Raw genomic sequence first — 23,053 nt, 5'->3', positions numbered from 1 at the left:
TCATTTTTTTATTTTGATAATCCACCAAAGCCAAACATTTTAGATTTTTTTTAAGTACTGTAAGGCTTTGTTTTTCCATCCTCTCTTAAAAGTGCAGTTAAAGTTTCCTCAGAGGAATTGCATTTACACTGTTTACAACCATGCAGTCTGTTATCTGATGACCTCCGACATGCCTGTATTGTGCAAAATACCAAGCAAACTTTAAACAAAGTATTTTCTATTTAACATCTGACAAGCACGTAATCCCCTCAGGTTTAAAGTTTCCGGTATAACCATGATTTCTCCGAATAAAGGATCATCCTTTGTTGTGCTATTCACATGATTCTTCCCTGAAGAAAACGATCACTGTGCAGCATGCATTCAGCCTTTTTTTTAGAATGCGTTTATACATTTGTTTAAGTTGTGAAGGGCAAAATGCGTCTCATGACAGCTCGTGTCCAGCCACTAGAGGGAGCCATAGCTGTTTTAATAAATTCCAAGCATTTTTCCTGTCTCCCTAGGCAACAAGAAACTTCGATTTTGTAATCTGACATATCTTAAAAATGTTTTTATTTATAACTTTTAGCAAAAAAAATAAAACATGTGTTATACAACCTTGGTAAAGAAGACCCCCTGTTGTTTTATAATGTTCATTATACATTATTTTCTGCACCAGAGCTTATATTAATGCATGCATTCAGCTTGTATAATTAGTTTGGTGAAATATTTTTCACCACAAAAACAGTTGGAATGTAATAAAACTGCAGAAAAAAAGCATTGCCACAGCTGTCAAACATGGATTCACTATACCCTAAGGTATCTCTTCTGGTTTATTTAGAAATTGGGGCAGCCTCTCTGCTTTATAGCATAATGATACAATCCAAATGAGATGCACCACATATGTTCCTACATTTGCTCAACCAGTCATTCACTCAATAAATGTTTTAGTTATTTCAAATCAGATTACTGGACATAAATATTGTTTGCTCTTTTTTTTCCTTAAAATTGAAAATTGATTTTTAAGATGTCCTTTCCCACAGACAACTGCAAAATATTTATATACGGGAAACAAAACAAAACAGAAAAAAATAAAAATTTGGTACAAAAAAATAAACTAGTCGACGCATTAAACACAGAGGAAAAGTAAGAAGGAGAAACCATCTTTTAGGAAGACCTAATGTCAAAGAGATGATACTATACAGATACACAGAGGAGTTTCCTAAATATGGTCATAATTAGTTCATAATTAGTTCATAATGACTGTGGGAGTCACCGAAAGTAAAAAATAAAGAATAAAAACGTTGGGCTACTGGGGTGACTATTGTGTTTTGTGATTGCAGGAATCAAGGATGATGTCTTGCAATAGTTGTAGTCACAGTGAGCTGAAGGCACAGTTTCTGCATGTTGCATCTGTGCTGTTAAATTCATGAAGTTCTTCTTTCCAAAATCAGTTTAGGATCATCCTTTTAACGCATAAAAGGGGAAAAATGTTGGTACAAATATAAAATGAGCTATACATGGCCAGAAAAACACCCAGGTTTCATCTTTTAACGGATTTTCTCTCTAAATGGTAATCATCTTGGTTGTGCTGAAATACATTTCTTTAAGTGCTTTTGTGCAGCTCATCGTTTCCTTAAACAGTCAGTTATTTTTTTAAAACGAGGTACTGGCTGTAAAATGGACAGAAGTAAAACTACTGTTGCTTTGAGAAAAGCTTTTAGACACCTCAGACCTTTACAGAATATTCTATTCAGAGACTCTAGTAACGGATTTTACAAAAGAATAATAATAAAATTCTTTAGTATTATTAATACTATTATTTCATGATTATTAATAATATTATTTTTTGGCTATAATTGACCACAGTAGGCTAAACATGTATCTTTGCCAGTAATTTCAGGTGTTGTGCCATAAAGAGACTTTTAGAAGCAGATTAGACGTCTATAGGGAACGCGCAGCTAGTAAATGCTGTGCATCTTAGTTACAAACCCTGCGCACCCCTGCAGTCAAATAATCGGTTTGCGGCAGAAAGTCACTTAATGGCACAACACCTGCTTTCAGAGGTAAATATGTATTAACAAATCATTCTGTTTAGTTTATGAAAAACTATGAAAACTTTGCATGAAAGATAAAAAAATAACTAAATTAACTCCAGAAGAAAAATGATTTTTTTTCCATTTAATTACTAATAGCATAAACATTCTGAATTTAAATCAACATGGCAGCCTCCTTTTAAGTGAGATCTTGTAGTTTTCTGTCTATGCAAGCTGGGAGTGAAGAGGAGGAGGAGGGAGAGGAGGAGGAGGAGGAGGGGGGAGAGGAGGAGGATATCGTGTGCGTCAGTAACTCAAACATGTTCCAATAACGGGATGTGTTATCTGCTGCTATTTGCAGTTTCTGTAGCCAGGCGAGCTTGAGCAAGAAGCTGCTGCAGCTCCTTCTGGTGCTCCTCTGTGATGGAAACGCTCTCATCAGAAATGACTTCTGCATGGCAACTGGCAGAGAAGAAGGTGAGCACAGGTGTTTGAAAGTTTACCTGTCCAGGGGGAATTTGAAACGATATCAGCGTTAGGTATTTTAGAGGTTTTAGACTTCTTTCCTACTGTAACTTCCTCGCTGCGTTGCTTTGTTTAGGAAAGCGCTGATTTTGGCTCAACACTCATCATGCCAAAGTCAAGGTGTTCCTCTGAGCCTCAGCTCTGAGGAGATCAAGGATGGCAGGAGGCTTCAAAAGGAGTATAAGGGTGCAGAGGAGGTTGTTTATGGGGCTGCTTACAGTCACTGTGGTGCTGGTTTGTGATCTGAACTGGCTGAGTTTGAAGGAGCAGGTTGGAGTCAAAGCCCAGAGCAATGAGAGAAGAGTTTTGGCACACATCCCCGGTGACATAATCATCGGAGCTTTGTTCTCTGTCCACCATCAACCACCTGCTGACAAGGTACCTGTTGTAAATGTTAATGCATTTGTGCATTTCCCATGTGGAAGTGATAATAATTCTCTTTTTTAGGTACATGAGAGAAAATGTGGAGCTGTGCGTGAGCAGTATGGGATTCAGAGAGTAGAGGCCATGATGCACACTCTGGATCGGATTAATGCAGATTCCACAATCCTTCCCAACATCACCCTGGGCTGTGAGATCAGGTCAGCAAACCATCAGGAAACGTGTCACATTGTTCTTCTTTTGCAGCAAATTTCTTTGAAGGAGAAGGTAAATACTGCAGGAGGAAATTGTGGGGAAAAAACAGGTCAAATATGCCCTTGTGGCTCATCATCTGTTCTACTGAATGTTCAAATCCATTTAACATAGATTATCAGGATGTCAGTCTACAAAATAAATCTCACAGTATAACAAAATATAGGACAGCAGTCAGAAGTCTTATATCAGCACATTTTAGCACAATGTGCTATTATTAATTTCCTCGCAAATCAGATAGCAGTCACAGAGATAGTACACACACAAGAATATATGCACAGAGCAGAGAGATACTATACAACAAAAAAAAACAATACAAAAAAAGAAGATTCTGGTAGATGAACCACAAAAACATCTTGTTTGGAAAGAGTCACTACACTAGAAAGTCTAAAGAACTTTTGATTTTGGAAAAAGTCTATAATGTAAGGCACTAAAAATGATCTTGTCTTATCTTAGATATGGAGGATTTAGATTTTTTTTTACAGAAAGTGTAAACTACCTGTTGTTTTTGTTTTACAAATTTCAGAAACAATTAGGTGGTTAATCCATAAAAAGCAAGAACTTTTAAAAATCTTAATTTTCCACTGAGATGAATCCAGTGGAAATAAAATGTGATTTAAAAAAAATGATAGCTTAAAACCTTTGTTTATACCAGGGACTCATGCTGGCACTCTGCAGTAGCACTGGAGCAGAGCATTGAGTTTATCCGTGACACACTGGTCTCCAGCGATGATGAAGAGAGCCAAGGCAGATGCTCCACTGAAGGAGGGAGTGTTCTTCTTCAGGGCAAGAAACCCATTGTTGGACTAATTGGACCCGGATCAAGCTCTGTCGCCATCCAAGTGCAAAATCTCCTCCAGCTTTTTAATATTCCTCAAATAGCCTACTCAGCCACAAGCATGGATCTCAGCGACAAGGTGAGCCTACAATGGTTTAAACAGACAAAGTATCAGGACAGGCTCGTAAAAATGTTTTACAGCATTGTTATCATTGCTTAATTTGAGTAGGACAATGTAAGTTATTGTGGATCAATAAGCAAATGAGAAGAAAGATGTTTTAAATGCAAACATGTGAAGGTGGCCGTCAAAATCATCTAGCGTGCAAAAAAAATCCTTTCCAAAAGAGCCTGTTTAAATACTTCATGAGGGTGGTGCCATCAGACATGCAACAGGCCAGAGCCATGGTGGACATCGTCAGGAGGTACGGCTGGAGCTATGTGTCTGCGATACACACTGAGGGTGAGACGGCACTTGTGCATCTTTTCCATCATTCTTTCATTTGGATGTGATTGAAGTCTGATTGTTGCATTTGCATTGTCTGCTTGTTGTACACTAATTTTAAAAATCTTTATTAAAAGTTTAACCTCAATCCTTTTTTTTAATCTCTAGTCTTATTGCTAAATTTAACTTTTGCTGCAGAAAAATCTTTGTAAACATAAGACGTTCAGAGGTTCTGCAGTATAGTTTTTGCAGTATAGTAGAGTTTTACAAATTTTTCTCCAAGTTTGTCATTTATGTTTGATTTTCCTTTTTTATTGCCAGCAAGAAAAAAAACATCATTTTATAAAAAAAAGTGGCTCAAAAATTAGCATGGACTCACAGAAGGGGCTAAAATGATGGCAACTTCTTTTAAAGTTACCTTAAAACAGCTGCCACATGGAGGCATTTAGGAAATTTAAAGACATACAAATTCAGCAGAAAAAGTCCATGAAATATGTGCAAGTAAAGAGGAAACTGCTGGTGCATCATTACCATTTATTTCTGTTCCCTTGAACTTTTTGCATCTGTTGTAAGGGCTCAGGACCATTGATGTATGAAATAAATCCCTGTAGATAAGTGCTAAATCTTGACTGTAGTTTTATATACCAAGCTGTTTTTAAGGAGGATTTAAAATAAGTATTTTTTGAGCCAAAAGCCTTTTTTTTATGATAAAACGCAGTTGAAAGTTCCTGTTTTGAAAAACCATGTGTTTATGTTGGACTCTATCCTTTTTTTTTTGCCCTTTTTAAAGTCAGTTAGCGGTGGAAATGGGTCAAAAGGATCAGACTTTTCACCGCTTAGTCATGCATTTACATGTAGTTGTTTGATAAGGTGGTTTAGTCGCAAAGACAAAAATAATACTTACAGTTTTGCAAAATATATCTAGCTTTAATCAGCATTACATAAATTATTTTATGGCATGCGTTACCTAAAAGGTTTTCACTGTCATATGAAGAGCTGCCTTTCTTACACTTTACGCACTTGCAGTAATAAAGTGGATGGCCCAGTAAATAATAGCAAATTAGAAATTATAGTAACCAAACACCAGCAGAAAATGGGTGACCTACTTTTCAGCAAAATCCGTAAACTCAGCCATCAACAGTTCCCATGGTAAAGACGACTTCCCCAGACTCTTGCTGTGTTGGCACTACTGTATTCATTTTCTTCTGTGCTAACATTAGTGTGAACACAACTAAACAGGATTAAGAAGTTTCCTGGAATATATTTGATTTACAAATTACCATAAAAAAACAAGTTTAGCCTTGTTTTCAGGGCTTTAATAAAGAAACCTGTTAACATTTGTGTTTATTTATAACATTCTTAGGTAACAAATGCCCAGTTAATATGTTTTTCTTCGTCTGTAGGTAACTATGGTGAAAGTGGAATGGAAGCATTTAAAGACATGGCAGCAAAGGAGGGAATCTGCATCGCCCACTCTGATAAGATTTACAGCAATGCAGGAGAACAGAGCTTTGACAAACTACTGGAAAAACTCAGAGGTCATTTGCCCAAAGCTAGAGTGGTAGCCTGCTTCTGTGAGGGGATGACGGTCAGAGGCATACTGATGGCCATGAGACGCCGGCGTTTGGTCGGGGAGTTTCTGCTGGTTGGCAGGTGAGGGGCTTCCTCTGGGTTTTAAAAACTATGACTGGATGTCACACCAGAACTGAGATTTTTTTAATTTACAAGTGGCTAAAAAGGAATTTTTAAGTGTTTCACTTTCTAGTCTTGACGTTACAGGTAAAAATCTTTTTTCAGAAGTACATCATCATCATCATCATCTTGGACCATCTTTGTCCTTTCATCGTCACCACTATCATCGCCATTTTGACATATTCACCCCCCCTATCGTGGTCTTGGAAATAGAAGGTATATTTTGTACTCTTTTCCCCATGTATTTTACCAATCAATATCTACACTCTAAAAACATTGAGGTTATTTTTCAGCTCAATTATTGGGTTTTTATTATTGGAATATAATGTTGGGTAATTTTTGATGCAAAGCTAATTTTATGAGTTACTGTTGTTTCATTTTAACCAAAATTTTGTTTCCTTTTCTGAGTTAAAATAACCCAGAAAAACGTTAGTCCCTTGTTTAACCTCAGAGTTGGGTTAAAAACCAACCCAAATTGTTTTTTTTTAACTATTGAGGTTTTAGTGTGTATGTTTGATTCTAAATTAGACTAGTTTTTAGTCAGATAATAAAATTGTTTGAAATGCTTTTATAAAGGGAATTTGTGCTATTTTTAAGTGGTGACATTAAAAAAAAACTTTAATTACACCTGTTAAATCAAAAACATGTTTAATAAAAAAAAAATAAATACAAGAAAAAAGAAAAAAAGAAAAGAGGATTGAACTAGCAAGTTGTTTGACTCTTTCCGAGAATACCATGTTTTATTTTAAGGTTCATCTCTCTGGCTCGCTCGTGTCCTTGGTGTTCTATAAATGCCTTTCCTCATTAGGAGCCACATATGTAGGCTGTCGCTCAAATCTGACAGCAGGAAACATAAAATAACCTTGAACCACATATTACCAAATAATACACTCTATAGTTTTTGCATGCAAAACAACACTTGACATTTTTTTGTTTTTGATTTCTCTTGTTCATTTTACAATTTTGAAGTAAACTTAATAGCACTGACTTGTGTTTAGTATTTTCATGCTCTCATTTTGCATTCTGTCCTATGTCACAGTGACAAATGACAAGAATATGTGGAGTTGTTTTGGAAAATAGAGCAAAAGTACAGAGATGTAATCAGTAAACAAAAAAACAAATGTAAAAAATAAAAATAAAAAAGAAATGAAATTAAAAAACTTTGAAGTATTTCTGAAGCAGGGTTGGCCAGCAGGGGACAAAAATTAACAAAGGTAGCCATATTGAACAGCACATTTTTTGGTAGATTTTCTTTAAAAAAAAATCAAAATAGAGGGAGATTTGAATTATTCAACAGCTGTTAAGTGGTATTTTCTCTTAACTATCGGTTAATTTACAGTAAATAACAGTTTTACATTTATGAATCATGTAGCAGATGCTGAATGTCTTCCAGACATTTTCTGCACTTATTTTTGCATTGACAGTTGCCAGCAAAATCAAGCATCAAAAATGCTCCACCTAAATGGAATTAATGCAGTGTAGGATGCCTCTTTGGTGGGTAAACCATGCTTAAAAGCCTTTGCTTGATTCCACAAGTGGCATTTCTATCATCGATGCAATCTGGTTTACATTTATTTTCTTTAATGCATATGCATCCGTTTCATTTATGTTGCTTTGAGGGGAAAGCTCATCTATCAGATAAAAATGTGACTTTACACCCACAAATACTGTTATAGGGTGTATCAACATATCCTGTTCGTACTGTAAAGCTTTTTTTTTATTTGTACATTAAATTAAAATTTTTTATTTGTACATTAAGAATCCTATAGTGTATTTATTTTTTTATTTGTTTTATTTCTTCACTTGGTCTAAACATTTAAGTGAAAGAGGGCTAGATTTAAAGTTCAGAGCTTATTGTGTGCAAGCACGCCAGGGTGTGCACGTCTGTGTATGTGAGTGAGTCGATAATGCACACTTTTGCACTTTCGTCTGTCTTCAGGCATGTAGGTGGTGTAGAAGCATACTGCATACAGCATATTGGCCCCCCAGGTCGATGTGTGGGTTTCAGAGCGCTTGCTGAAGAGTGATTCAAACTATCTAGAGTCAAAGCTCTCTATGCTTCTAAATATCCGCTCCTGCTCGTGTACCATTTCTGTCCTCACTTCTCTAAGGATGTGTTATAAAATGATTTCCTACATCACCAGAAGCAGGCATTATAAAACGCCCACTCAACAGTTGTGTAACTCGAGCTTGGTTAGAGAAGTTTCCAAAAAAAACACACTCATTTCTCTCTTTTTTATTTTTTATTTCAAGTCGATTGGAAAAAGGTTTTTTTTAATGATGTGTTATGGCACATGCGTACAGAGGTGATCTACCCTTTGCCTTTGCTAATTTAGAAAGGAGACGCGTCCAGGTGCTGAATATAGAAGCAGTAGACAGCTCATTTTGAGACAGACTATAGAAAAACAAATAAAGACAATAAAAACATGTTTTTTTCTGAGTTTCAGTGGTAACAAAGGCAAAAATGTCTTTAAAAATTCAAAAAGTTTTTAATCCTAAATTATGAACATTCAAAACATTTTACAGTTAAATAAAAAATGCTGTCATAAATATAAACATTTTGATGAATGATGAATGATGAAAACTATAATGTCAAATCAATGAATTAATTTAAAAGAAAACTAGGGCAAAACAATGAACCAAATAAAAAAAAAGAGCACTTTTGCACCTCTTGTGGCTTCTGTGGCAGCTCAGATCAACTATGCATCTTATTGGTTTAAAAAAAAAAAAACACTGTGCACATTTATTAAACTGGTTCAAACTTTCTCATTGAAGGTAGAGGTTCGGTTTTTCAGAAGTAAATTTTGTGAACGACTTTTTTATTAGTGTTCACACTTAAATGTTTGAACTAATTCAGATCTTGACTGTTTGTCTGTGGTTTCACTTTTTAAGTTTTTTAAAGGTACATTGTCCCCCTGACAAATAACTGCAGCTTTTGTTTATTGTTGTGTTTCTCAGTAAAAAAAAAAAGTTCAGTTTTGTACTAAGCATACATCTTAGCAGGAACTTTAAAATCCATATTTCTTTCTCCCTGCTGGTAATTTTCCTAACATTTTGCTCATATCCTCCTTTAATATAGACATACACCTATTTTCATTCGATCTTCATTTGGTTTATTGGCTCATCACCAAGCAAGATTCCCATGATAATGTGTTTGCAGACCAGTGATTCATCACTAATAACATTGTTCATTGTTCAGATTAGTCTTTCTGACTTATTTGGCCACAATAACTGTTCCACCTGTCAGTTTGCTGATCTGTTTTTTCCTGCTGTGACTTGTAGTCTTGTCAGGTTGGTGCATCCCACACAAGAGAAAAACCTTAATGAAGTCTCTAACAGCTTTAATCTAGTCTTCCAGTAATATGTTGATTACAAAAAAAAAAAAAAAAAAACTAAAGCTGCAGTATGAACAATTGACTTTACTTACCTGAAAAAAGATATTCTTTAAAAAAATGTATTTTAACGTAAAAATATATTTGATTAAACTCTATCTAATAAATATTTATATATATATTATGTATATGGCACAATCAATTACTCATACATATTTTTACCATATAGTCATATAGTCAGAGAGCTCAAAGCTGCAAAAGAAGAACCAAATACAGCTACACACACAAACATACATTTACTCAGTTCAATACTGAGTGTCACTAATTTGATACCCAAAGCATTTCCATTTGGTCTCACCGCACATTTATATCAAGGTCAAAATTTCAAATGCAAACTAGGTCTGCAAATTAAAAAATAGGAAAAAATAGTAAACGAGGGGAAAAAATGGCAACAAATGTCTCTGGAGGCCATTAACAGTGATACACCTTTTCAATTTAATGCACATTTAAAAACTGCAGCTCTTTTTACAATTGCACTGAAATGTAAAAAGCTAAAATGTTGATTGCCAGTCTGCCCCAGGGCAGCTGTGGCTACAACCGTAGCTACCATCACCAAGTATGAATGAGGAGTGAATGAATAATGGACACAATGTAAGCGCTTTGGGTGTCTTGAAAAGCGCAGATAAATCCAAACCATTATTATTATTATTATTATTAATTTCGTGTCATGACAAAATTCAAGGTTTGTTTTAATTTACTTTATAAGAGAACTGGACTGAGTGATCCTTTTTCCGTATTCCAAACAAGAAGTACCTGCTGGTACAAAAAAGCCAAAATGCCTTAGACTTCTATTTAGAAATTTAGAAACAGTTATTACACTGTCATTGGATGTGTCAGAATAACCATTCTAGCTCTGATACCATTTTTAACAAGTTCTTGCTAATTCTATTCTTTTTCATACTAATTTTGAAAGTTATTTGTTATAAACTGGCCAATCAGATGCTTTAGTAAAAGCATGTGGTGCCGGTTGGCCCCCACCTTCAACGTTTGACAGATTCTCCCGACCTGCTTTAAGTGGAAGGGGTTGGACTTCATCAAGCTCACTCTCAACTGGCGACGGTAGCTGCCATAGAAACATTGATTCAGACCGACTCGAACCAATCGCTGTTTACTTATGTGGTCTGGCTCCAAAATGGCGACGCTGGAAGTAAGCCATTTTCAATGGGTGACGCCACCCTCACTCAGTCCAGTTCTCTCATACAGTCAATAAATCAAATACAGAAACAAAAATCATCAGAGAGATTTGGTTTTTGACTTATAAAGCAATGCTCATCCAAGCTTTTTTATTGTCAAAGTTAGACTCTGCTATATAGCTTTTATTTTCTGTTTACCTGCCATTTTGCCGGTCATGTTTACAGCTAGCTGTGTTTTTGTCTATTCCACTACCAAGTGACGGCTGGGCTGACAGGTACGACGTGACAGATGGCTACGAGAGAGAAGCAGCCGGTGGAATCACCATAAAGCTGAAGTCAGCTTATGTTACCTGGTTCGATGACTATTACCTGAACCTGAAGCCTGATGCCAACCCGAGAAATCCCTGGTTTCCTGAATTCTGGCAGCACCGCTTCCAGTGCAGGTTGAGAGGCCATCCTCAGGAGAACACGATGTTCAACCGTACTTGCAGCTGTTAGTACCTCACAGACGTAGCAACCTAATCTGTGGACGTGATGTGAAAAACATTTGTTCTCATGGATAAAACTGTGTTTTCTACAGGGAGAGAGTCTCTGCGCCACCAGTATGCCCAGGACACCAAAATGGGTTTTGTCATAAATGCCATATATTCCATGGCTTATGGCCTAAATGCCATGCAGCAATCTCTCTGTCCGGGGTATAAGGTGTGCAGATCACTTTTGTTTTCCAGCTCGTTCTTCATGGCATTCACATTGTTTGATCTTCCCTAGGGTTTGTGTGAGAATATGAGACCCATCGATGGTCGCAAACTCCTTGATTTCCTAATGAAAACCAATTTCACCGGAGTGTCCGGTGAGACCATCCTCTTCGACCAGAATGGTGACTCACCTGGCAGGTGAGGATTCTCCAATAAAACAAAAACAGGGGGCTTGGAGGCAAATCAGATGAATGAAAAGCATACCAACATGTGCCTCAGGTATGAAATCATGAACTTCAAGCAGATTGGTGAGAACGAATACTCTTACATCCATGTGGGAAGCTGGGATCAGGGAGGACTTAAGATGAATGATGAGGAAATCTGGAGCAACAGCAGTGAAGTGATCCAATCGGTCTGCTCTGAGCCCTGCCAGAAGGCCCAAATCAAGGTAAGAGGAGCCCTGTCAACTCAACGTTTTTTTTTAACAGAATGCTTTAAACATGAAAGTTAAACTTTTTCTCAGCTTTTTACAGAGGTTTTGTGTATTTTATTTACATACAAGCCGTCATTTGTCAACCACTGACAGCAATAAGTTTAATTTTATTATTTTAAGATTACAAGAAAACAGAACATTATAAAAACCCAGTTTTTCTGTTATTGTCTTTTTCGTCCTATGATAATCGCCAAGCAAAAGGGGCTCCTAAATTTAGGATCTGTCAAACAACCCACACAGCAGTCTTAAATTGATCCCACGGGTTTACAGTCCTAAAAAAGATAGCCCAATAAAATAATCAAGTCCATCAGGGACTGAATTCAGCCTTTTGTTCAGATCTTAATCATATCCCATATGTCCTCCTCTACAGATGCCCCCCCCAGTCTGTCCAAATCACAAAGAACGCTTCGTTCTCTTTTTTGTTTTGTTTTCCCAGAAGTTTATCAGAAAAACCTCATTAAGCAGTCAATACATGCACTTTGTAGTTTGGCAGGTAATGTAAAAAAGTACTTATAGTTTAAAAAGATGTACGATTTTCTAATTTCCAAAATTCAGAACAAAAAAAAAGGAAAAAAGGAAAGATGTGTTTCAATTTAAGAACTAAGGAAATACAATCTATAACATTCAATTAAACAAAACCAAATCACAGTCGAAATAAATGTTAGATAAGAATTGCTCTAAAAATAAAATCAATGAGCCTTGTTGCTTAAATCCACCTATCTAAATTTGGAACTTGCAAACTTGTCAGTGTCAGTGTCCTTCCATACTGAACGCTTTAACGTAAGCCACAAGCACACATATTATAAAGAAAATATGTATATATATGATAGATACAGTATATATATATATATATATATATATATATATATATATATATATATATATATATATATATATATATATATATATATATATATATATATATATGTATGTATGTATACAGTATATATGTGATGGACTACTCTTAATGGGTCTTTTTGTAGTCCATTTAAAAAGCCAAAAAAATCAAATGTAAAAGAAATCTGCAGATACAACTGTGTGACGTAACATAAAAACAGGGAGTGAAAACTGCTTTGCGTAGAATTGAAAAATACCTACGTAAGAAACTAGTTCTAGCTATATTATTCACACAGAAGAAATAAAGTTTTATATCATGAATCAACTTCAAGTCATTGTTGCCAAGTTTCCAGCTGACCATCATCATAGTTACTTAGTTCATGAACTGGAAACAGAAGCAAGAGCAAAGGGAAAAAAAGAAAACAAATGAATGTTGGAACTTTATTCTTAGTAAAACTAATTGTTTATTTATAAAATATTTGAATATTTTTAGTTATAAAACAATTATGAATACACTTATAATTATAGATTATTGCTGCACTAACCTTTTGAACAAGATAATATGATAATAAATAAATAAAATCAAATCTATGATTCTTGAATGTATATGAGTTGTAAGGAAATCTGAAATCCTAAAACAAAACCTTATTAATCTTTTCTTATGTTACAGGAGAGTGTAACACAAATATAGCAGTGACGTGGTGGTATAAAGTGTCGGTCATTATAAAGCCACAAAGCAGAGCAAGAAAATGTACAAAAAATTAAAACCTAACACCATCTCAATCTAAGTAATCAGCCTCTATCTTTTCTGAACTGCATAAGAAAACTTGCCCTGTTCTCATTTTTCCACAGTCCTTAACAATTTTACTTCCACCACCACAATTAACTTCTCAGCAAATCTGAGCAATTCAGATGTTTATATTTTTTTCAGATATTCCTGGAATTTGAAATGCATCATCTCTATCTTGTATATTTCATGAGTACCATTTATCTGGCCTTTTAGTTGAAAAATAAAACTCTTTACCAGCCTAAATATCTGTTTTAAAAAAAACATAACTGTTCATATCCTACTATATCGTTTTGATCAACTAACCAACTTTGAACCAAAACGGCTTTTTTTGATCATTTTCCATCTTGTTTTTGTGCCACCCGCGGTCCTTGCAGCCACGGCCAGAAACATCATCAAACAGCTACAGATGGTGCAGAGAAAGCAGCAAGACATCTTACAAAGACCAAAGGAAGTGGTCATATCCCCCCAGTACCAAAGCTGACAGTAATTCAAACAACGGATTTATAAAATACTGCTGTCTGAAACCCATAAACAAACTGCCACTTTAAAATGTTTCAGCAAAAATGATCTGGAAATCTTTTAAAAATAAAACTGGGGAGAAACAATTTGACTGTTGCTCCCGCTGCTGAGCTTAACTTTACAGATTCATTTAATAGTCAGCTGGTTATCTAATTTGACATATTTGACGCCAGAATTTATTCATTTTGGACAGATTAAAATAGAAGAAAAATCATCATGTAACCAGCAGAGTGTTGCCAAGAACAACATTTTAATGCCCATCATGCTCTAGCAGCTATTTAGCCATACAGGTGAAATGTATTAATGTTTATCACAGTATTTCCTTATAAGGGGAAAGAAGGGACAAGCCATGTAAATATGAAAAATTATTAATAACCTTTCCCATATAGATGCATCAAAATGGATCCTCAATCATTTAAATGAATATTCTTGTGGTTTATTTTAAAGCTGGGGTGCAACAATTCATTTTTTAATAATTTGATTCATGTCATTATTTCTTTTCTGATACTATTTATAGTCAGTGTTGGTTCGTTTTGAACGATCCGATTCACTGACCTTAAATCGATCCAGGACATCTTTAACCAAATATTCATCCAGTGTGACTAAAGAGTGTGGTAGAATGTTCTAATAATGTTCCCTTTGGATTGTTTTGATGTGGTTAAACAACAGTGGGTTGAATTAAACAAACAAAAATGTAAATGGATTTGCCATTAATTCTTGCTTACACGTATGTTTGTACACATGTTTAATTTACACTTGCAAGAAATACAAGGCGTGTGTAACAATTCCCCTGCGGTCAAATGACTTTGCTAAATTTCAAAGTATTTCCACACATTAGACTGTAATGATGGTTTGATCAGCCATCAAACCAAACAAGTGCCCATCCTGATGCACTTGTTGTTTTTACGTTACTGTAAAAAAAACTTACCATGCCCCAATCCAAACGGTATTGGTACTGGACAGAATGCAAGATGAGCTTCAGAAGTGTCGTTGGAGCCTTGAGACTTGTGTGTGTGTGCGTGTGTGGGTGTGTGTGTAAAATGCTTGTGTATTGATGCCTGTAGGTGATCCGAAAAGGAGAAGTGAGCTGCTGTTGGACTTGCACTCCCTGCAAGGAGAACGAGTTTGTGTTTGATGAATACACTTGTCGAGCCTGCACCCTTGGCTCTTGGCCCACTGATGACCTCACTGGTAAAAACAAAAATCATTTTTTACTTATAAATCACAAACAATGCAATGCCACAAGGAAATCAATGGCATGTGTGTTTAACCAAGTGACTTGCACTTGCATGTGGGTCTTTAAAAGCTAGGACCCTAAAAAGATTTACCAAAAACTTGAGCTTAAGAACTTTCTCCCACATTATTTTCAATGAAAAAAATGCAGGTGATTGTTGTTTCCTGGAATGGATGAGTTTTCTTCCGTTCACAGAAAGTAATGAAATTGCTTAGTTTCCTGTTTTTCATTTTCTCTGCTCCATCTTCAATGTCCTGCTGTCCCACCATGCATAAGGGAAGAAATTTTACATTTAAGTGAAATATGTTCTTAAACACCTACTCCAATGAAAATTGTGTTTTTGGTGTTTTTAACATGCTCTTGTAGCATTTTTCTCATGATGGAGGAAATATATTAAGAAAATTAAGCTTTGAGTGTTTCTTTATTTTAGTCATTGTGAATCAGGAGCAGACAAAAAAATGCTGTTTAAAAAAAAAAGTGTAATTGTTACTTTGAAAACACGCTGAACGTGCGTCCCTTTGAGCCCTCATTAGCAGGAAGGGGAACGGGGGGGAAAGGGGTTTTTTTTTCGTACCACGGCCTCACCTACAACTCAGATGCGAATATCTGATGAACTACTGCAGCTACTGTCCAGGAAAAACACCTTTTTTTTTTTTTTAAAGTTTGACTAAAAAGTACATAATTATAATTAAAAGACCGCTACGAATGCTCTAAAATAATTCAAAAGATAATTGGAGTGAAACTTTAAACAGTAAATTCTTGAAACTGAACAGCTTGACGTACATGCAAACTTATCCTGTAACTCTGTCATAATGGAGCAAATTTTTCCTAACTTGTTAAACTTGTTTTTTTTTCTCAGGTTGTGAACCAATTCCAGTGCAGTACGTGCGTTGGGGGGATCCAGAGCCCATTGCTGCTGTAGTCTTTGCCTGTCTGGGCCTGATGGCAACACTTTTTGTTACTTCTGTTTTTATCAAGTAATTTTAACTGATTTTTCTGCACTCTACTCTCTATTTTCCATTTTAAAAAACATTTATTCCTGCTTGTTTGTTTGTTTGTTTTTATTGAGCCTGTATATGGTCTCTGCATCAACCTGATTGCCAATCTAGGACCAATCAATTGTCTTTATCTTTATCTTAGTCGTCCGCATGGTTACTGGGATGCTGGAACCTATCCCAGTTGTTTCAGGTCTTGCCATGTTGCCTGGCCATCACAGGGTCACACAAAGACAGACAACCACTCATGGGACAATTTAAGAACCAGGGTCTCCTTACTGAGAGGCAACAATGCTCACTGTGCAGCCCCAGTTTTAAATTATAGGCCAAAAATAGAAAGATGAAATTGACAAGAGAAAGAAGTAAACAATTAGTTTAGCTGTCTGAATCATGCTTGTATACTTTGCTTTTCTGCAGTCTGGTGATTTTTATATTTTGCTAAATTGAAGTCACTTAAAACCATTAAATGGTTGATTTAATTCTCATAATGTTTAAACTTTGTGTTTGTATGAAGGTTTTGGGACACTCCTGTGGTCAAGTCATCGAGCCGTGAGCTTTGTTACATTATTCTAGCTGGAATTTGTTTGGGCTACCTATGCACTTTCAGCCTAATTGCCAAGCCACACATTATCTATTGCTACCTGCAGCGACTGGGAATTGGTTTGTCCCCCGCCATGAGCTACTCTGCTCTCGTCACTAAGGTAAATTTTGTCAATGTTGATAACGTTGATTTTTTTAAGTGTAATTCTGTGTGTGACAAATGACACTTTTGTGTTTCATTTAAACCACTGAAAGAGCCAAACAAAGTAACAACTGTAAAGTAGCATTTCTTTTTAAAATATAATTTTATCACAAAAGTCCAGACCTTAAGGGCCAGTGTTCCATAAAAAAAGTTAAAGACATTATGTTGATGAATTAAAAAATACATTTAGCAAGTTGTAAGTTTTTTGGTTGATCATTCAAGACCTGAGAAAGGTATATTTTTGCACTAAATAAACTTAAAAAAATTAGAGTTGGTCAAATGACATGGTCAGACAAAAATACCTTTAGAAATTCTTCATTTCCATTCTATTCGTCAAAATTGTTGTTGGCAAGGGGAGGATTACTCATCACTGATGTCTGTCTGCCATTACAGTTATAATTTCTGATAGTCTTAGCATTTTTTGGCAAGCCAAAATAAATCTTGGAAACAATAAAGCCACTTTCAGAAATTGGATGATATCCAGTTGCTAAGAAAGCAAGCACAAATTGATGGTGAGTGTGTGGGTTGGTGCTGATATATAAAATCAGGGGCAAGGATTATTCCCATGAATCAGTATGGGTATTATCCACATCCTATGTAACTAAAGCATGCCTAACCGTTTTATTTATTTTTTGATCCAGACCAACCGTATAGCACGCATCTTGGCAGGCAGCAAAAAGAAGATCTGCACCAAGAAACCTCGCTTTATGTCCGCCTGCGCACAATTGGTCATTGCCTTCCTACTCATACTGCTGCAGCTGGGAATTATTGTGGCACTTCTTATCATTGAGCCCCCACAGGTGTGTGTTTTTTTGTTTTTGTTTTTTTTTGTAATTTAACTTCCTTATTACAATTTCAACAACTTTTTTGTTTATTTCTTTTAAGGTGATCTACGACTACCCCAGTATCCGTGAAGTGCATTTAATCTGCAACCTGACCACTTTGGGGGTGGTGGCACCACTGGGCTACAATGGGTTGCTCATCCTCAGCTGCACCTTTTACGCCTTTAAGGTAATTTAATAAAACTAGTGAATTTATAAGAAGATTTATCTTGGATCTTGATAAAATACTTTACTCTGCTTTCCCTAAAAACAAACCTATTTTCTCCTTTTCCCTTTGCAGACCCGTAATGTACCAGCTAATTTTAATGAGGCCAAGTACATCGCCTTTACCATGTACACCACCTGCATTATCTGGCTGGCTTTTGTTCCCATTTACTTCGGATCCAACTACAAAATCATAACCATGTGCTTTAGTGTCAGCCTCAGTGCCACAGTGGCTCTCTGCTGCATGTTTGTTCCGAAGGTAAGACTTAAATACAAGAACATTTTCAATATCAATGTCTTTTTTAAGAGTGACAAGGCCAAGATAGCAACACGATGTTTAATCATATTATTAGGTTTAAAGGTTGTCATCTGGACTTGGTTTTTAAAGTTGAAGACGTTTCACCTGTTATCCAAAAGGCTTTGTCAATTCTGAAAAAGCTGATAAAAGAGCTGGTTTATATCTGCTCATGGGGGAGGAGTCAGACCTGAAACTGGATTGAATTGTCTACTTAGACTTCATGTTTTCGGGTCGTTAGGAGTCCTTTGTCCTCAGCTGGGGCTAGGGAGACAGTGGCTACCCTTCCCAACCCTTCCCAATCTCTTTCAGCTGTTACCGACCCAGGCGGAACTGGTTTGGTTTGTTTGGGTTTCATAACACTGCCGTAGATGGATGGAAGAATAAACCTGAGACCACCATTCTTGTTAAGAGAAGGTTTATCCTTCTTGACAAAGATGGCTTCTTTCACTCTACGCTCAAACCATCCTCTCTCTCTGGCTAAATTTCGGACTTCACTGTCCTCGAACGAGTGGTTTGTGGCCTTCAGGTGGAGGTGCACTGCAGAGTACACAACGTTGCTCTGTTTATCCTGTTATTCACGTCATTAGCCGCGGTTACATGGGCAAAATATCTCGATCGGATCAATGGTCGGGTTAAAATTCAACCGTGAACATGGGCACAGAAAACTTTTTTCCGATTAGAACAAACGTTTACATGGGTCACACTTTCGGTCGGAAAATATCATTTGGGCATGCGCAGTAGTGTTGAAAATACCGGAGGGGAAATGAGTCCCGTTGTAAACAAACTGCTGCCACATACATTTTAGGCAGCAGCTCGGTAATATACGACACGAACTTCCAAACTTGCTTTTATTAATGTTATGAATATTATGAAGCGCCTGTTCGCTCATCGTTTTATTTTTAATCCGTGTGGTCAGTGCTTTTTCTGTGGAAGAACGGAGCTGGAAGAAGCCAGTGTTAGGAGTGACTAACACGTGCTCACAACATTAGCCTTGATGGACACAAAATCCCGGACCATGTGGGAAAAGCTGCAATCTGCATCTTGGCTGCACGTAAATGTGTGGGAATAACATCAGCCTTTATTTTGTCGGGGCACAACTGGAAACACAATTTCAAGTGATTGTTTGAACAGTTTCTAAGGACTTAGCGACATTTCTGCTTTGAAAAGCTCACACACCGCCCCAAAGCCGCTGTGTGTGCTGGCGGCCCGAGATCTGCTCGAACACACGGTTCTCCTGAAGCCGGCAGCCGCTAAACCAGAGTGGCGGGTCGGCTCGCAGTCCTAATTCTCACACATAACAAAACGCACACGTAACAAAGCATCCTCCCCTCAAAGACATATTAATAAATCAGGCTGCTCTGCTCAGAGAGGTTCACTCGGTCTACTGGCACCGGAGCCCGAACGCAGAGCTCGGGTGCCGGGTCAAGACATCAGTGGGCACGAAGCGCTCCTCCCCCACATCCCCCTTGTGAGGGGTGAAAGAGAGGGGAGAGCCAGCGGAGCAGGAGCGGAGCGGTGCTTTTCAAGGGGCATCCGCAGAGCGCTCCAAAGCTTTCTCTCAGCGAAACACCATCTATGCATGAAGTAAACAAGCGCAGTAGTGACACATGATCGGAATGAACCGTTTACATGCACAACGATCGGATCAACAATTGGTATAACCCACCTATCTCAATCTGAAAGAAATTTTGATCCGAACGAGTCTGATCGGGGCAGAGTATTCCGAGCGGCGCGTTTACATGACGCATTGTTCTTCCGATCAGGCGTTCCTTCCGATTACTTTTGCCCATGTAAACGCGGCTATTGATTTACAGTAGATACCTTCACATTTCTGTCTGTGTGTGTCTCATTGCATTGCATTTAAGACACGGAAGATGTTTAGAGATCTTATTTTTTTTTTTTAAAAAGCACGAAAGCATCGGTAATCACGTTTTCATGTCTGGGTTCATTCACATCCTGGTACGCTCTCCGTCCATCTTGCTGCAAAAGCCGCTTTCTGCCGCTACTTCCATGTCTCTGTGAGCATTCAATAGGGGTAAAAATGAAAGCAAGAATGATCGATATATTATTGTCTCGATGAAAATCCAAAAAATATAATAAGCTTAGGCTGGCTACTTCGCCAAGCAGACTTAACTCCTAGCAGCACAAACATGGATGTGAGCAATATCCCATCATGCATCACGCATACCCAAGATGCATCTCGACCAGCCATTCATTTGGTCTTGTTGTTGCACTACAGTTAAAGGGACACAGTGATTGGTTGAGGTGCTCTATGGGGAAACATGATGCACAATGGTGCACGTAGCCTACTAACCTTCGGATGTAAAGTGACTGCAAATGCGTATGATGCTTTTGTAAAGCTTTTTAAAATAAATAAATTTGATCTCTAAACATCCTTGTGTCTTCAGTGCAATGTAATGAGACACACACAGACAGAAATGTGAAGGTATTTGCTGTAAATTCAACTATTGCTCACATCATGACGTGAATAACAGGATAATTGTGGGCTAGTTAGCATGTAGCCTACTAGCCTTCGAATGTAAAGCAACTGCTAAAGAGTTTGTTAATAAAAGACAAGTCCTGAATATTATTATTCCTATTCGACCCTAAGCTACAATATCAGCTGGCTGTCTGTCTACCGGCAAGGCAGCGGCCCAAATGCCGGCATGACAAGCAAAAGAGCTCTGCGCCGGAGCCATGAGCTATGTCCGGTGAATTGTATGGCAAAGCAACAGGCCTAGGTATACTAAATCTTATGATATGATACATACATCATTGAGACAATAATAAATTGATCATTTTTGTTTTTCCTTTTCCTTTCTTGAACGAATGTGGGTCACAGAGACACGGAAGTTACCGCTGAAAACGGATTTTAGGCCGGACAGAGACCATATCCGTGACTATGACTTATGACGTGAATAAATATTCCGTTCGCGCAAATTAATTATTTCGTTCACACAAATTAATTATTTCGAAGGAACGAAATAGTATTTTGTGGGAACGGAATGTTATCTTTTGGGAACAGAATATTATTTCGTGCGAACAAGATATTAATTTGTGGGAACAAGATATTAATCTGTGGGAACGAGATAAGTTTTAGTTTTTAATGTCAGGACACGGGCTCCGTAAGTTTGAGATGAACTGGGATGTTATGTTGTCTGAAAATCCCTTTTAGTTTTTCAGACAGACCTGAGGTAATGCAAAATATTGTTCCCTTTAGGCTTTTGTTCCTTCTTGTCTTGTTTTCTTGTATGTTGGGATTTGGTGAATGCCCAGTTGGGATATCTACAGGTTCGGTGGGCTTGACGGATATGTCGCTCTTCTTTCTTCTTTCCGTCAGAGCTTGTGGGCACCTCTTGGGCTCTGTGTTGTAAAGTCCTGATAACGCCTAGTTTGTGCTGTAAAGGGTGGTTTGAATCAAATAACAGATACAGTGTGAGCAGGCTTCCTGTACACTTCAACCTGGAGCTATCTGTCATCTCCAATGATCACTGCACAGACTAGAAAGGCAAGGCCATTCTCTCTCTTGCGTCTTCCCTGGTGAACTTGATGTCTTTGTCGGCCGCGTTGATTTGATCTGTGAACGCCTCCACTTCCTGGATTTTGATTTTGACCCAAGTGTCATCCACGTATCTGAACCAGTGACTTTGAGTAGCACCTGGGAACAAGTCCAGGGCTCTTCTCTTGACTTCTTCCATATATAGTTGGCCACAATGGGCGAGAAAGGCGAGCCCATAGCACAGCCGTGCCTCTGCCTGTAGAAGTTTCCCCTGAATTGGAAATATGTGGAGTTGAGGCACACTTCCAGCAGTTTGCAGATGTGATCTGGTGTCAAATTTGTTCTTTCTTGTAACTCCTCCAGAGTCCTCCAGTAAACTCTCCCTCCCTGCAATCACTGCCTCAGTGGTGGGAATGCAGGTGAAGAGGGAAGTTACATCATAAGACACGTAAGTGATAGAGTCGGTGCTGCTGACAATGGGTCTCAGTGGCATTCCTTCCTTGTGGATTTTTGGGACGCCATGGATGCAGGGTATAGTATTACCCGGGTACAGTCTGTAATAGAGTGGCTTGTCGATGACTTGATCTCTCTCCAGCCTTTGTAGGCAGTTTATGACCTTCTTGTAGAGGCTGGTTGGGTCTCTTCTCAGTGGCTTCATAGTCCGCTGCATTCAGGATCACAGTACATATACACTTATCCGCTGGTAAAATGTTGATACCGTGATCCTTCTCGGGAGCTGTTAAGGCCTTTCTTTCATCTGGGAAAAGATTGGATGGTGGTACTTTGGCACTGGACAGTGCAGCCGAAATTTTAAGCTGTACTTCTGTAGCTTGAGATCCAGTCAAATTGTTCCTCTTTATGGCCGTTTCTCTGGCTGTGATAAGGTCTACCAAGGGGATCTGATTGGGTGTAACCGAGAAATTCAGCCCCTTGGATAGTACCTCTTTCTCCGTTTGAGTCAGTTCGTGGTCAGAAATATTCTTAAACCACCTCTCTTTGTTGATCAGTGCTTTGGCATGGTTCTCTCTATTCCTCCTGTTGAGACTGTCCTTGAGGATCTGTTGTTGATTGGTGAGGATCAGAAAGTTCTTGATTTGCCTTTGCTTGCTTTTATTGTGTTGTGCCAGATGTGCCGCCTGGGTGAATCAAACAATCTTCTGAAAAACGTCTGTTGTGGCCAAATTGTCCTGTAGATTCTCCATTTTACTCTTTAGGTTGTTGATGATGAAATGCGTCTGTCTAAACCTGTCCTTTAAAAGTTGGGTTCGGGCTCTGTGCATGATGTTCTCAGCTCTGTG

General features: G+C 37.7%; 1 protein-coding gene and 1 long non-coding RNA gene across 2 annotated transcripts in view; one reads left to right on the top strand and one right to left on the bottom strand.

The window, feature by feature from the left end:
- The first annotated feature begins 2,191 nt into the window (after positions 1–2,191).
- LOC101173805 (metabotropic glutamate receptor 5) overlaps positions 2,192–23,053 on the top strand; it is a 28,348-nt gene continuing 7,486 nt past the window's right edge. The window contains exons 1-16 of the mRNA XM_004076311.4: positions 2,192–2,489; positions 2,614–2,915; positions 2,985–3,118; positions 3,826–4,087; positions 4,294–4,408; positions 5,794–6,043; positions 10,865–11,100; positions 11,188–11,309; positions 11,376–11,500; positions 11,582–11,750; positions 15,006–15,132; positions 16,035–16,152; positions 16,685–16,871; positions 17,554–17,712; positions 17,798–17,923; positions 18,035–18,217. Coding sequence (XP_004076359.1) covers positions 2,694–2,915; positions 2,985–3,118; positions 3,826–4,087; positions 4,294–4,408; positions 5,794–6,043; positions 10,865–11,100; positions 11,188–11,309; positions 11,376–11,500; positions 11,582–11,750; positions 15,006–15,132; positions 16,035–16,152; positions 16,685–16,871; positions 17,554–17,712; positions 17,798–17,923; positions 18,035–18,217 — 2,535 coding nt within the window. The 5' untranslated portion in view covers positions 2,192–2,489; positions 2,614–2,693. The remainder of the gene's footprint in view (positions 2,490–2,613; positions 2,916–2,984; positions 3,119–3,825; positions 4,088–4,293; positions 4,409–5,793; positions 6,044–10,864; positions 11,101–11,187; positions 11,310–11,375; positions 11,501–11,581; positions 11,751–15,005; positions 15,133–16,034; positions 16,153–16,684; positions 16,872–17,553; positions 17,713–17,797; positions 17,924–18,034; positions 18,218–23,053) is intronic.
- On the bottom strand, positions 2,829–5,787 carry LOC110016374. Its single transcript, XR_002291658.1, has 4 exons — positions 5,497–5,787; positions 3,823–4,093; positions 2,989–3,192; positions 2,829–2,919 (listed from the first exon to the last, which is right to left on the bottom strand). It is a non-coding gene; the product is annotated as an uncharacterized LOC110016374 (long non-coding RNA).

The sequence above is a fragment of the Oryzias latipes genome, chromosome 14 (genome assembly GCF_002234675.1).
Source record: "Oryzias latipes chromosome 14, ASM223467v1".
In the NCBI taxonomy this organism is placed as follows: domain Eukaryota; kingdom Metazoa; phylum Chordata; class Actinopteri; order Beloniformes; family Adrianichthyidae; genus Oryzias; species Oryzias latipes.
The sequence above is the reverse complement of the archived record's forward strand: the minus strand, read 5'-3'. Positions and strand labels throughout refer to the sequence as shown.